Source organism: Phalacrocorax carbo, chromosome 3, assembly GCF_963921805.1.
Source record: "Phalacrocorax carbo chromosome 3, bPhaCar2.1, whole genome shotgun sequence".
Classification (NCBI taxonomy): Eukaryota; Metazoa; Chordata; class Aves; order Suliformes; family Phalacrocoracidae; genus Phalacrocorax; species Phalacrocorax carbo.
Genome location: NC_087515.1, coordinates 124,612,392 through 124,627,078, shown reverse-complemented (window position 1 = coordinate 124,627,078; position 14,687 = coordinate 124,612,392). Strand labels below are relative to the sequence as shown.

General features: G+C 43.6%; 1 protein-coding gene across 1 annotated transcript in view; it reads right to left on the bottom strand.

Annotated features, from left to right (window-relative positions):
* TFAP2D (transcription factor AP-2 delta) overlaps nucleotides 1–14,687 on the bottom strand; it is a 53,923-nt gene that overhangs the window by 29,541 nt on the left and 9,695 nt on the right. The window contains exons 3-4 of the mRNA XM_064448225.1: nucleotides 3,521–3,686; nucleotides 670–788 (exon numbers count right to left, since the gene is read on the bottom strand). Coding sequence (XP_064304295.1) covers nucleotides 670–788; nucleotides 3,521–3,686 — 285 coding nt within the window. The remainder of the gene's footprint in view (nucleotides 1–669; nucleotides 789–3,520; nucleotides 3,687–14,687) is intronic.

Genomic DNA, 14,687 nt, shown 5'->3' with positions numbered 1-14,687 from the left:
GCTACCCGCAACCAGACAACAAACCGAGTACTTAGTGGATTCATCCAGAATAGAAAAGATTCAGGTAGAGTTTCTTCCCTTTGCCTGAGGGGTTTGAACCTGCATCTTGCAGCTGAAGGTTTGAAGAGCCCAGCAGTGTTTGGTGAATGATATTTAAACAACAAATAAAGGCCAAGAAAGCATCTCCTGGGCCTGTCTAGAGTTTATGCGAAAACAGATTTCATTCATTTATGTGTGGGGGGAAAAGTCTTGTCTAAATAGTATGCCTTCTTATGGGAAAAAAAAAAATCACATTTTTGGATCAGCTCCAGGAAATTCACAAGTTTAAAAAAAAAAAAGGAAGATAAACAAAGCTACTTATAGAGTTGGTATAAGACATTCATCTCTCTCACAAGAACACTTGGATCATTGATTTGTAAGTCAGATCCCAGCACAGAAAGCACAGATCAATGCTGAGGAAACTGCAGGACCAGGCTGCTTGCTGGGAGCCAAAGCATCTCAGAGTGAACTTCCATTTTGCCACTCGCTCTGTCTGTGGCTTTAGGCAAGTCAGTTCTCCTCTTTGTACGAAATACAGATTATGGTATTTAACACTGTGACTGAAAAGTGTTGCATACAAGGAAACATTTTAATTACATCTATATTATATTGCAATATTATAAACCCTACCTTCTACCAAGGAAGTCAAGAGTGTGACATTTGCTGCTTTTCTTCTTCCTGCAGGCAAATTCAGTCCCAGTCTGTCTAATTTTTCTCGCAAGCAACGTCCTCCATTCTTGGATTTTGCTCTATCACAAGAAAACAGTAAGAGAGAGAAACTTGTTCTTTATTCTGCACTTTTTCCCCCCCATATTAATATAAGTCTAGAAATTGTACACACCTTATTGACAAATGTGTGGGGTAATGCCTGCACCAATGACATCAATGGAAAATCTTTCAGAGCTGTATTCTTAAGGTCCTGCTTGCACTAGGCAAGTCTTTCATGTTGGTTCTTTGACAAAGTTAGACATTTTAATGCCTGTCACAGGGGCATCAGATCTTCAGACAGCTTTCCACCTAGTGGAACCCATGGTCCTGATTTGGGCACAGAGCCTGGGATTGCAATGACTGAATACAAATATTGTCAGTGCAGTCACTTATATCTGATTTATCGACCCCAGGCTCCCAAGACAATCAAGAGAGAAACATGTACTTCTAGAACAATATTAAACAGATGCCTCAAATGAGGGGACTTTACACATTTCTCTCACCTGACTGTAAAAGGAAGCCAGATGACTACTCAGATGTAGACATCTATGTGAAACCTAGCTCCAGCTATTCCTTTGTAATTAATGTAGAGACCTGGGTACTTAGAAATGTAGTCTACAAAGCCCAATACTTACAAGAAAGAAGGATAAGGCAAGAGTAAATGCTGAAGCTAAAATCCCAGCCATCGCTGGTCATCTATGGCCCTATCCCAAATGCCTACGTCACTTTGTTCTCACAAAATGGTTCCTGGTGCATCCCACACCTGCTTTTCTGCAGTACCTCAGCACTTGAAACCTTTGAGACATATCCAGTTATGCGCCAGATGTAGGTTCAATTTCTTGCTGAGCCTGAGGGAATTTTAACCTGTGCCGTTTAGATGAATGCAGCAGCCAGCTAGCAGCGAATAACGAATGTTAAAATGCTTAAGCATTGAATAGAGCAGTGACTGGAACCCAGATCCCTCCCATCCCAAAAGAATGACCTAGTCATTGGATAATAGAGTTACACCTACAGTTACACCTTTGCTTTTGTCTGATAAATACTTGATTAGCCCCAGATGAGATTGGGGGACCCTCAGATTGGAATAACCAGTCCCTGAGTGTTATGCATGCCTAACTAGATGTTTTGAGGTGAAAGTTCGAGTTCCTTCAGGCAGAGGAAGGAACCAAACTTGGAATACCACTATTTGGATGGTCATTTTTATCCACTTTGACCATGTTGTATGCCAGGAAAAGTCTTCTGAGAACACTTTATTCTGAAGAAAAGCTAGTTGGGAAAATACCTAGACAGTGACTTCTGGGAGGATGCAAAACCAGCCCTCCCAGATCTCAGGCAAACTGTGAATGAGATTTGGTTTTGCTACATCTCTGCTGGTCAACTACAGAGTGTTAGACTCTGTTCGCTAGTTGTGAAACCTACAGGTATAGCTTAAGCAAACCTATCCATTTACATTCTCTGCTTTGTAAGACAGAATTAACACATCCAAACTGCTGGCTGGGACTAGTCCCTGGCTTTCGCTAACTCCAGAACTATGGCCAGGATTGATTTGGAAGAGTGATATTTGGTCTGGGTAAAAAACTTATGGGATCATTCTAGCATTTTAACAGAAGAGAGAAATGAGTCCCCACGTTCAGGCTGATACCCTTGCATTCTTAATAGCTTGTACTGGTATTGATCAATCCTGTGGTATGAGTATTTAAAGTGAATATTTCTGTCACTATTAGCTGAAGACCTCTCCAAGGTGAAGCAGTAACAGAGGAAAAGTTTTGTGGATATAGGTTTTGGATTTCAATGCCTATAGAGGCAGGTAAATAGAGGTTATACCTCTGAAACAATTTGATGATCTATAGTCCTGACTCTGCAAGGTGGCTCGAGACAGCTCTTGGATTACTACATATCTCAGAATATCACAGGTTGGTTAAAATGACTTTCAGTATAAGTATGGGGATCAGTGTGGCCTTCAGTGACAGCAGTGAAATAGCCTATGACTTTCCAGCTAGTTTTGATCAAAGGGCATTCAAGTAGCTTATGCCATCTAAGCTGACGTGTCAGGGACATTGCGACTTAGGCATGCACAGCTGAATTACAGTGGCCTCCTTGTTTTCCACTTGCAATGTGAGGTGCAGTCTGCCACTTCCCTCCCCTCTGCTACTGCTCTCTGCAGGTGTCTACTCTGGTCAGTGAAGGGTCAGAGGCAAAATTTTACTTAATTACTTGCTTCCCCTCCAGCATCTCACAACAAGAAAAATAAAACCAGCATATTCTGCAAAGTCTATCTTTTCTGTACTCAAAAGGCATGCAAGAGAAAACAGGGGAAAAAGGCATCCCTACACCTCCGTGTTTTAGGTTTTTGATGAATGAGGGCTGTAACTGTACTTGGTAAAACAATTTACTTTGAAATAGTTTCTCAGCAAGAAGTCAGGCTGTAGCTCTGGTGAAGTTTTCCACACACTGAGAGTCGTCTTTTTTTTTTCATTCAAAACAAGGCAAAGAGACAATTATTCATCTCTGACAGGCAACTGAACTGAGGGGGTAAAAAAAAAATCAATTCACTGAAAAATGTAAGCTTTCAGTGAAAAATGTCAACACAATCTTCATTTTTCTCATTTATTGAAAATTTTCCTAGAAACAGGGTTCACTCCCAATCCCTCTCCTGTTTTCCCAAACTGACCGCCTGTCCAAGTGGGGAAAGAGAATAAAACCTATTTGTAGAAAATAAAATTACAGAAATTACAGCACTGTCTAGGGCTTGGTATTCTCACCTTCAACTTACCTTCTCAAAATACCTCCTAAGAGGGAAGCATTGAGGCATTCTGGTGGTGAAAGGCGTCTCTTCACCTCTGCAATGGTCACTTTGTACTTCGAAGTGGAGCTGAGCAGAGATAACCGACCAGGAACGGAGCAGAACAGGTCAGTGGGGTTAACAACACAGGTGCCACCTGCAAAACCAAAGAAATGTTAGGGCAGGAGAAACCTCCTATTCCATTTTTTGACAAAGTCAATCACAAAGAGGAATTCTGGTTTTCACTTGCGATTGTTTCCGTTGTTGTTGGGGTTCTTTGAAGGGGGAAGTATTTGGTTTGGTTTTGGTTTTAAATATTGCATCACACTTCTGCTTAGAGAAAGAAGAATGGATTGAAATTTCAGTCTGAGGAAAGTGAACTATTAAATCTTATAAACTTTACAGTAAGATTAGATCATTATGGCTACTTCATTTGATTTCATGCTCAGTAAAAATTGCATATTGTCAGTCTTTCAAGCCTTGTGCCTAGTACGATTAGCAACATAAGACTGCACCAGAGTCAGGTATCACTCAGGATTTTAAAAATGCAGTTGGTGAAAGATTTAAGACATTGGTTCTAATGAGAAATGTTCATTTTAAGTCTCATAGCAGTGTTTAGGACAATAAAGATGCAACAGCACTATAGGTTCGTAGTGATTTGCAGCCAGAACAGCTTTCCATGCCTTTGAACTCTCATATACTCCTTCTAAAGTTAGGTCAAATCCTCAGTTGATGTTAATGATTGAAATCTATTGAGTTACATCTGTTTATCTCAGGTTAGTTCTGGAATTGTTTGTTACTTAAAAGTGGCAATTACTTGGCCTGGGTCTAAAACTGCTGAATGATCACCAAATCTTTCAATGAAGACTGTGATCAATAAATCCTCAGGCAAAACCAAGCTTTTAACTTGAAGTTAATATGTGAGAGAGAACGAGAGAAAACTTTCTCTGCAACTGATCCAAAAGGATAGTACAAACTCCCAGGGAGAAAAAAAAAAAATCTTAAGGACTAGCACGTATTTCATCACCAAGTGCAAAACACTTTTCTTTGACCTGCCTTCTCCAACCTAACTACAATAAAAAATTCTGTGTAAGAAATAAATCTTACCACTGCATGCACAATTCTTCCCTGAGGGAAAGATGAGAAAAAAGAATGAGCTGCATATGACAGTGGTATAAAATATCATATAATTCAATTCACTACTAGAAGGAGTTCAGATGGTTTCTGCGAGGACAATGATATAAAGACCTTCTTACAGCAGAATGGATCTGTGCTCATCATTCACATTTAAAGGAAATATACTGTATTTTTTTAAACTACCGTGATAATTTCTTCTTTCCTGTGAACACCTTAATCTTTTTGCACTGCAAGAGCTCACTTTATTACGCTCAGAAATTTTAGCTTGCAATCCAAATTCTGTAATGAGAATAGAATAGAATAGAATAGAATAGAATAGAATAGAATAGAATAGAATAGAATAGAATAGAATAGAATAGAATAGAATAGGAAAAAATAACAACTTTACTTTATCTTCTTCCATATGTAATCCCTCTTAAAATTAAGGTGACTATGTATGTTCCAGTTTTAGCAGAGACAGAGGAATATAACTGAAGGATGAAACTTCATTAAAGGCAGGCTATTGCTTGCTTACATACGGCAAACAGAATTGCTTTCCAAATATTTCGGCTCTTGAAGGTATATTTAAACATTTGTGCTGACAGCAAAACCAGAAAAAAACATCTCTTGGTCTAAATCCCAGATGGGTGAGATCCTGACTCAGTACAACAGGGTTTTTTATGACTTCTCTAATTATGCTACAGGAGACATATTAGTGTCCACTTCTCAGACAGAACAGAGACAAATGTTGCATCACCAAATGTATAGACATATCAAGGGCACTTCGGCACATTTTTGCAAAGCTCAAAGATACAATTAATGAGCTCATACGCTCAAATATGAGCATATGATGCAGAAGGAGAACCTCAAACCATCCCGCTCCTACCAGTTTGATGCCAGTGCCAGCAATAGACGCTCAGAGCCTGGAGAAGGGTCACAGGTCAGCAGGAGAGTGCCTGAAGAGCAGCACAAAGGAATTCCGGCCACTCCAGCCAGTAAGTCAGCTTCACCAAGGCTCAGCTCAAATGCCTCTATGCAAACGCACGTAGCATTTGGAATAACCAAGAGGAGTTAGAGACGTGCACACACCCACAGGGCTATGATCTTATTGGCATCACAGAGATGTGGTGGGAAGGCTCCTATGACTGCAGTGTTGGAATGGAAGGATGCAGGAAGGATAGGCGGGGGAGACAAGAAGGAGGCATCACCCTCTATGTCAATGACCAGCTGGAGTGCGTGGAGCTCTTCCTGATGGATGAGGTGCCAACCAACAGCTTATGGCTCAGGATAAAAGGGAGGGCAAGACAGGTGACATTACACTGGACATATGCTACAGGCCACCTGACCAGGAAGACCAGGTGGATGAGGCTCTCTATAGACAGATAGGAGCACCCCTGGTCCTCATGGGGGACATCAACCACCCTGATGTCTGCTGGAGGGACAACACACCAGGGCATAAGCAATCCAGGAGGTTCCTAGAATGTGTTGATGATAACTTCCTTCTCCAAGTGACAGAGAGCAGAGGTGCTATGCTGGACCTTGTTCTCACAAACAAGGAGGGGCTGGACTGGTGGGGAACGTGAAGTTCAAGGGCAGCCTTGGTTGCAGTGACTGTGAAACCGTGGAGTTCAAGATCATTAGGGCAGCAAGGAGGGCACACAGCAAGCTTGCTGCCCTGGACTTCAGGAGCACAGACTTTGGCCTCTTCAGGAATCTGCTTGGTAGAGTCCTATGGGTTAAAACCCTGAGGGAAGAGGGGCCCAAGAAAGCTGGTTAATAGTCAAGGATCACCTCCTCCAAGCTCAGGAGTGATGCATCCCAACAAAGAGGAAGTCAGGCAAAAATACCAGGAGGCCTGCATGGATGAACAAGGAACTCATGGACAAATTCAAACACAGAAAGGACGCCTACAGAAGGTGAAAGCAAGGACAGGTAACCTGGGAAGGATACAGTGAAACTGTGCAAGCAGCCAGGAATCAGGTTAAAAAAGCTAAAGCCCTATAGAATTAAAACTGACCAGGGACATCAAGGGCAACAAGAAAAGCTTCTATAGGTACGTAAGTGATAAAAGGAGAACTAGGGAAAAAGTGGGCCCTCTCTGGAAGGAAATGGGAGACCTGATTACCAGGGATATGGAGAAGGCTGAAGTACTCAATTACTTTTTTGCCTCAGTCTTCACCAGCAAGTGCTCAAACCACACCACCCAAGTCACAGAAGGCAAAGGCAGGAACTGTGAGAATGAAGGACCACCCACTATAGGAGAAGATCAGGTTCAAGACCTTCTAAGGAACCTGAAAGTGCACAAGGCCATGGGTCCTGAGGGAACTGACAGATGAAGTTGCTAAGCCACTATCCATCATATTTGAGAAGTCATGGCAGTCCGGTGAAGTTCCCACTGACTGGAGAAGGGGAAACATAGCTCCCATTTTTAAGAAGGGAGAAAAGGAAGACACAGGGAACTACAGGCCAGTCTTACCTCTGTGCCTGGCAAGATCAAGGAGCAAATCCTCCTGGAAAGTGTACTAAGGCACATGGAAATCAGGTGACTAGTGACAGTCAGCATGGCTTCACTAAGGGCAAATCATGCCTGACAAATATGTTGGCCTTTTATAATGGGGTTACAGCATTGATGGATAAGGGAAGAGCAACTGACATCATCTGCCTGGACTTGTGCAAAGCATTTGATACTGTCCCACGCAACATCCTTGTCTCTCAAATGAAGCGACATGGATTTGATGTGTGGACCACTCGGTGGATGAGGAATTGGCTGGATGGTTGCACTGAAAGAGTTGTAGTCAATGGCTCAATGTCCAAGTGGAGACCAGTGATGCATGGTGTTCCTCAGGGGTTGGTACTGGAACCTGCACTGTTTAACAGCTTGGTTGGTGACATGAGCAGTGGGACTGAGTGCACCCTCAGCAAATTTGCCGACAACACCAAGCCATGTGGTGTGGTCAAAACACTGGAGGGAAGGGATGCCATCCAGAGGGACCTGGACAGGCTTGAGAGGTGGGCCTGTGCAAACCTAATGAAGTTCAACAAGGCCAAGTGCAAGGTCCTGCACACGGGTTGGGGCAATCCCAGGCACAAATACAGGCTGGGTGGAGAATGGATTGAGAGCAACCCTGAGGAGAAGGACTTGGGGGTGTTGGTTGATGGGAAGCTCAATGTGATCCAGTAACATGCACTTGCAGCCCAGAAAGACAACCATATTCTGGGCTACTTCAAAAGAAATGTGACCATCAGGTTGAGGGAGGTGATTCTCCCAATCCACTCTGCTCTCATGAGCTGCCATCTGGAGTACTGCATTCAGCCCTTGGGCCTCCACCATAAGAAAGACATGGACCTGTTGGAGTGAGTCCAGAGGAGGGCCATGAAGATGATCCGAAGGCTGGAGCACCTCTCCTGTGAGGACAGGCTGAGAGAGTTGGGGTTCAGCCTGGAGAAAAGAAAACTCCTGGAAGACCTTATAGCAGCCTTCCAGTACCTGAAGGGGGCCTACAAGAAAGCTGGAGAGGGACTTTTTACAAGCATATGTAGTGAAAGGACAAGGGTTAATGGCTTTAAACTGAAAGAGGGTAGATTTAGGTTAGATATAAGGAAGAAACTTTTCACTGTGAGGGTGGTAAGACACTGGAGCAGGTTGCCCAGAGAGGTTGTGGATGCCCCATTCTGGAAGTGTTCAAGGCCAGGTTGGATGGGTCTTTGAGCAACCTGGTCTAGTGGAAGGTGTCCCTGCCCAAGGCAGGGGGGGTGGAAGTAGATGATCTTTAAGGCCCTTCCAACCCAAACCATTCTATGATTCTATAAATATAGCAGTCTGGTGCCACATGCCTGATATGTGGTTTTCTTTTTTTTATTTTGCTGTGTTTTGTTTTTTTTTTTTCTTTTATGTCTGAGGCAGGGCTGCACAGAGACCTAAAAATATTTTCAATCAACATTTTCAAACTTCTGGTCTGTCAGGTGCATTTCTGAAATGTTAACAGTGAATAGATTTGTTTGTTTAGCATCTCCTGCCACACAATACATATACACATGTACATATATAAGTGTCAAGAAAACAGTAGCGATGTGTACATATTTATTTACTACAGTAAGTCTGTAAATTTTGTATTGAGTGAGACTGTACTGAAATTGGTGTCATATTAAAGTTTATCTTCTTGCCAGGTTAAGGCAGTATGTGCACTATTTATGTCGGATAAGTAACTGTTCCTTTAATCCAAAAACCTGTTACTCTGCATCTGCTCCTACCCTAACCAGAATTTACTGGAGCGCTTCTCATTACTATTTAGAAGAAAGTGGTTTACAGTCTAAATTGATTAAAAATATCATGCCTATGCAACATGACCTCAAACAATGCAATTCCAGGTAAGCCAGGTAGGGGTTAAAAGTAAAAGAAAATAAGTCTAAGTCATTTGCTTTCCAGAAACATGGAGAGCAAGTTTCAAATTACAAGAAGCTAAAAATCTGTTGCATATAATTATTTCACTATATTAATTATTCATTGACGCAGCAACAGAGAGTGGTGTGGTGCTTTCTAGATGAACAGTGTCTTTGTCACAAACGGCGTACAGTTTTGAAGGTATGGATCTCCTACCACAAGCACCACCTTGGAGAGGAGATGGATGAAGTCCTGGCCTTTACAGAAGGTAGTAAACAGAAAAATGGATGACAGTGAACAAAGGGAGGGCTGCTGGAAAGAGAAAGGAAACTGTAAGTGCAGCCACACTGGAAGATAAAGGGTTAGGTTTCTTGCCAAACACACACACTTTAGTGTATCCCTTCCCCCATACTCTGATCATGCATTGGAGTGGACAAACGATTTTGTGAAAAATGCAGCTCAGTGTGGAGAGGACAAGGTACGGTCTCAGGTGAGCTAAACAGCAGTGGCAACAACCAGATTTCTTTCCCATCAGCCCAATGTTGTTGGAAAAGTCAGTCCTTGTTCAACTGTTGAGCTGGTCTTGTCATTAGGGATATTTGAGAGGTGGGCTGCTAACAGACACCTGCTGAAGAAGCAGAAGAAATGCCCTCAAAAGTAGAAGAGAAATAATGCCTTTCATGAGTCTAAGAGTTCAACCTGGAGATCCCTATTCCTCCTGGCAGGTTTTACTTGCTTTAGAAATGTTTACAGACTAGCTTCTGGTGCCAGGGAACATAAGACATGTTCAGCTCATCAGATGAAGAGCCCCACACATAGCTGTGGCAAAGTAATATGCCCACCAGTGTACATAAAGAAGGGAAAGCTGTGCCATTGCTCCCTGACTAGTTACCCACACAACTGATCCTACTGCAAGGCTCAGAAAAAAGAAAATGAGGGCAGGCAGAAGGTGAGAGAACTGGTAGGATCATCCAGCAGATTGCCTCAGCCATTTCATGCTCTGGGTACCACGTGAAATGGGCTTGTGAATGTTAAAAAGACTCTTTCTAAGACAACTGTTTATTCCCACAGGGAAGTGATTACATGGTCTGGTCTGACATCATCTGTTGCCATAAGATACTGTCTTAGAGATGACTGTAAATGGTGATAGTTGTGCTCTTACAGCCACAGAGGTCTAAAGACACAAGCAAGACAAGATTTAGATGAAGGGGGAATATCCTTTATATTACAGCTGATAGACTGGGGGGGAAGAAGGAAGAAAGAAGGGAAGATTTCAGGCACATAAACCCTTCTTCAGGGCTTCTCTTTTATCCAGCTCTATTCAATTACTTCTTCTTTCTTCATGACAGAGTTTTACCCTCTGATCTGTCATCTTCATGTTGATTTCAACAAATGTGATTGTCTGAGAGGGAAAAGATGGGTGAGGAAGAGATACAGTTTGTGCAGCAGACCGCATTTGGATGAAAGACCTGGGGCTCGATACTGCCATATGCTGAATTGCCTCAGCTACCAAATCACCTCATGAGATTATATATAACCTGACCTAGTTGAAGATGTCCCTGCTCATTGCAGGGGGATCAGACTAGATGACCTCTAAGGATCCCTTTCAATGCAAACTATTATATGATTCTATCTTATTCTATTATTATTGTCAAAAGGTCTGAGGGAGGGGAATAGTAAAAGGCTGCGTTCATTTTTGCTTGCTCACTTTTGGGGCTCAGTCCTTTTCTCTCTAGCTGACTGCTTCATACTCAACACAACATGCTCCTTTGTGTGAACTGCGCTTTCACTTTGTTTCCCAAGCTTAGAATGAACAAAAGTTAGGCTATGTGATACTGAAAAAGGTAGTCATGGCAAACATCGGGAGAGTATTTTCCCTTCCTTACTCCCGTCTCCCCATCAAACAACACAAGTCAGTTCAAAATGCCAGCACGAGCTGATGATGGGTTGTGTAGATGACAGCAGCAAGAACAACAGAGCCATACTCTAACCCAACAGTCTTGTCAACACAATGAAAATCCCAGTAACGCAGGGTGCAAAAAGAGCTTGGTCTGTTTTGATTGTAGGTTTCCCTTTGTATAGATGAAGAGGATGATAGGGTGGCTGGAGTGCGGTGATTTATTCTCATTTAGTTATGCTCTTGGGCATCTGCTGAAACGTAAGTCTCCCTGACGCCCTCAGAGTTAAGTATTTGTGCATCTTTTCACTGACAAAGTCCATATTCTCACAAGTTTTACGTTTTTCATAATAAGGAATGCTGTTGCTTTATTAGAATTGAGAGAAATAACCATTGATGTCACCAGATTATTTTTTTCACTTTAGACACAAATATTTTTTTAAACACGTGTCTGTAATTTTGTATAAATACACACATCTTTACACTCTGCAAGGTCATTTCTTATTTGTTAATTGTAACAGCTGCAATATGATGGGTATTTTACATTAATTCAAGACAAGGTAGTCCCTTTCTCCAAGATATTCACCAATAAATATAACACAGTTATGGAAGGAAACATCATAATTTGCTGGTGACAACAGTGCAGAGGTAGTGTTTATTTTCTTTTTCAGGATATATAGATGTTTGTGTGCTTGTGTACATTATTAAGTGTAAGCACGCATGAGTGCCTACAGATTAATCTTATATAAAATATTAATAACTTGCTATGCTTTTTATTAGTCTATTATTTATATCTACGGGTGCTGTTCGTAGGAGTCTCCAGCTTATAGCGTATTTTCTGCTCTGGTCTGAAATTCTGGCAAGTTTACAGTATGTACAAAATGAAGGCGCAAAAATCTACCTCTCCCTTTTTTTTCCCACAGCAAATCTAAGCAAGCAGTTGAGTGTATAGAGTTTATTAGTATTATTTAATCCCATGTTCAGTTCCAAAAGGTCTAAAAGCAATTTAAAATGTTCTCCAAATTACCCTCATGTCACCCAGTCATTAATCTCAGGAATTAAATATTCAAAATTCTAGAATTCACATCCTTTTGTCAGGAAAAATAGTAAGTACTGCTTCCCCCCTTCCCCCCCCCCCCCGGGTATTCTTTTAGTTTGACTTGAGTTAATGAACTTTGCACCACGTAACTAGTCACATAATCCAGCTCTTTCCATGAACAGAAATGATTCTGAGATAATGTCCCTCACTACAACATTCATGCTAAGGAAAGACACACACACCTGCATGCGCAAGACAGTTTTTTCTTTTTTAATATGAACCAGAAGAGTCAGTAGGACTGAGGGGATGGTCAGCAGATCTTTTAAGACCAGCCTCTTAATTACACACAGTTTTTAGGGCTGTTAAGAGTATTAAGAGTTTTAAGTTTAGACAATGTTAAGCAAATAGCTTGGGAGAAGAAAGGTGTTGTAGTGAAAACAGAATAATATAAGAGGGATTGTTAATGGAAGTCAATTTTAAAGACTGTTATCAACCTGCAAGGGGATGTTAAATCTCAGGCACCCAGGGCCAGCGGGATCTATTAGCACTGGTACAGGAGCACCTTCACAGCTCCTGGGGTGAAGGATAGGACCCAAACCCCAACTAGAGCTGAAAGAAAAGACAGCTGCTTCATTCCTCCTTCCTATGCAGCAGCCGTAAGAACTTACCAGCACTTTCAGTGCCTCCCCGGGCTCTTCTGGGGCAGTGGTTTGGGAAAATAGTGTGTGTTGTGTGTCCGTTGTGTGTTGTGTGTCCGTTGTGTGTTGTGTGTCCGTTTTGTGTCTGTTGTGCGCGTGTTGTGTGCGCATTGTGTGTTGTGTGTGCGTTGTGTTGTGTGTACGTTGTGTGTGCATTGCGTGTTTTGTATGTTGTGTGTGCATTGTGTTGTGTGTTGCGTGTGCATCGTGTGTTGTGTGTATATTGTGTGTTGTGTACGTTGTGTGTGCGTTGCGTGTGCGCTGTGTGTTGTGTGCATTGTGCGTTGTGTGTGCGTTGTGTGTATTGTGTGTGCGTTGTGTGTGTGTTGTGTGCACATTGTGTACCTGTTGTGTGTGTGTTCTGTGTGCACGCGTGTTGTACTTTTACACACTTTGTTCCTGGGGCGTGTGTCTGAACCTGCGGACGCCGAGGACCGCTCTGCGTGCTGTGCATCCCATGTGTGCGTGGCTCTGAAACGCCTGCTGGGGCAGGCCAAGCCGGGACTGTGCCGACTACGACAGCCCACGGCTCGAAATAGAGCAAAGGGAGACAGAAAACACATTATAAACCACCTCTACACAACCTCTATCCCAGCAGGAGAGGGAAGCAGCACCCAAAGCAGGTGACATCCCTACCCAAGGGCTTTTCATCGCCCCTCCATGAACAGCCAGAAAATATCCCTTTGCAAATCAGCAGGAAAAACGAGGAAAAAAAACCCAACCAACTAACAAAAAAACGTGCAGAAAAAATCAAACCAAACCCTCAAACAAAACAAAAAAACCGAAAAAGCACCCAAACCACAACCTCATATCTCTTCTCCAAACTTCTGCCAAAGGTCTTACTGGTGCCAGGACCTAAGGGAGCCGGCTCCGCTCCGCTCCCGGCCCGGCGAAGCGCTCGGTGCCCGGACAGAGCCCGGCTTAACTCCGTCCCCTTCCCCAGCCCGAAACTCCTCGAAAACTGAAAGTCGCCGACCGATTTGGCTTTAGTCGCCTGGAGATTATCTCGGCTGGAGATTATCTCGGCTGGAGCCGCGAGAGCCATTAATTAAGCCAGCTATTTAGGATTTCAATGCGATTTAAACTGGCCCTTGGAATAGAAAAAAGGAGAAAAAGACAACAGTGCTAATGACAGTGCGTTAGGATCTGAACACAATGATGGGCTATTACAAGAGTCCCGAGGCTCTTGTAAGGTTTAGAAGAGCCGGGAAAAAGGAAGGAAGGGGACAACAAAGGGGAGACAAGGAAGGCATCTGCCCTGCCCTCGGTGGGCTCCCGGCTGGGCGCGGGGTGACGGTTCAGCCGCGGGGACCCCCCCGACCGCCGCACCGAGACCACCTTCACCGCCCGGAGCTGCCAAAGCGGGGAGGGGGGACCGGCTCTGCCCGGCCCTGCCTCCCCCTGGGGCGGGACACAGCAGGGCTTTGGGGGACAGGGTGCTGGGGGCGGCCAGGGGGGTCCTTAGGTACCCTTGGGGGGCGGGGGGACGGGAGCTGGTCAGGTAACCCCAGCTGGTTTGCCAGAGCAGAGGATAGCGAGGGGTAGGGGGATGCCCCCCCTGCCCCTTCCTGCATCCCGGGACACCTGGATGAGACAGCGGGGAGGGGGTAACACGCCAGCACCCTATTTCCGCCCCCCCCCCCCCCCCCCCCCATCTGCACACAAAATAGCAGGGGAAAAGATTCTCCTGGGGAGAGAATCTCAGCCCCTGTCTTTATCCGCCCCCACCAACCTCTTGCCCAAAGTCTCGCCCTTAATGACTCAGTCATTAGGCGGGTAGGTTGGAGTGTCAAATTTAAAATTAGAAAGGGGGAGAGGATCAAGGCTCGGCGAGTGCCTTTCAAATGAGAGGCGATACCACGACTAAGTACATAAAAGGCAGAGGCGAGAAAGGGGAGCGTCTTTCCCCGGATTTTATTGGCAGACTTTATGGTGACTGATGCTTGAGCTTTTAAGAAAAGGGTGTTTTTTTCTTTCTTTCTTTTTCTTCCTTTTTTTTTTTTTTTTTTAATCAAATAAGATCTGAG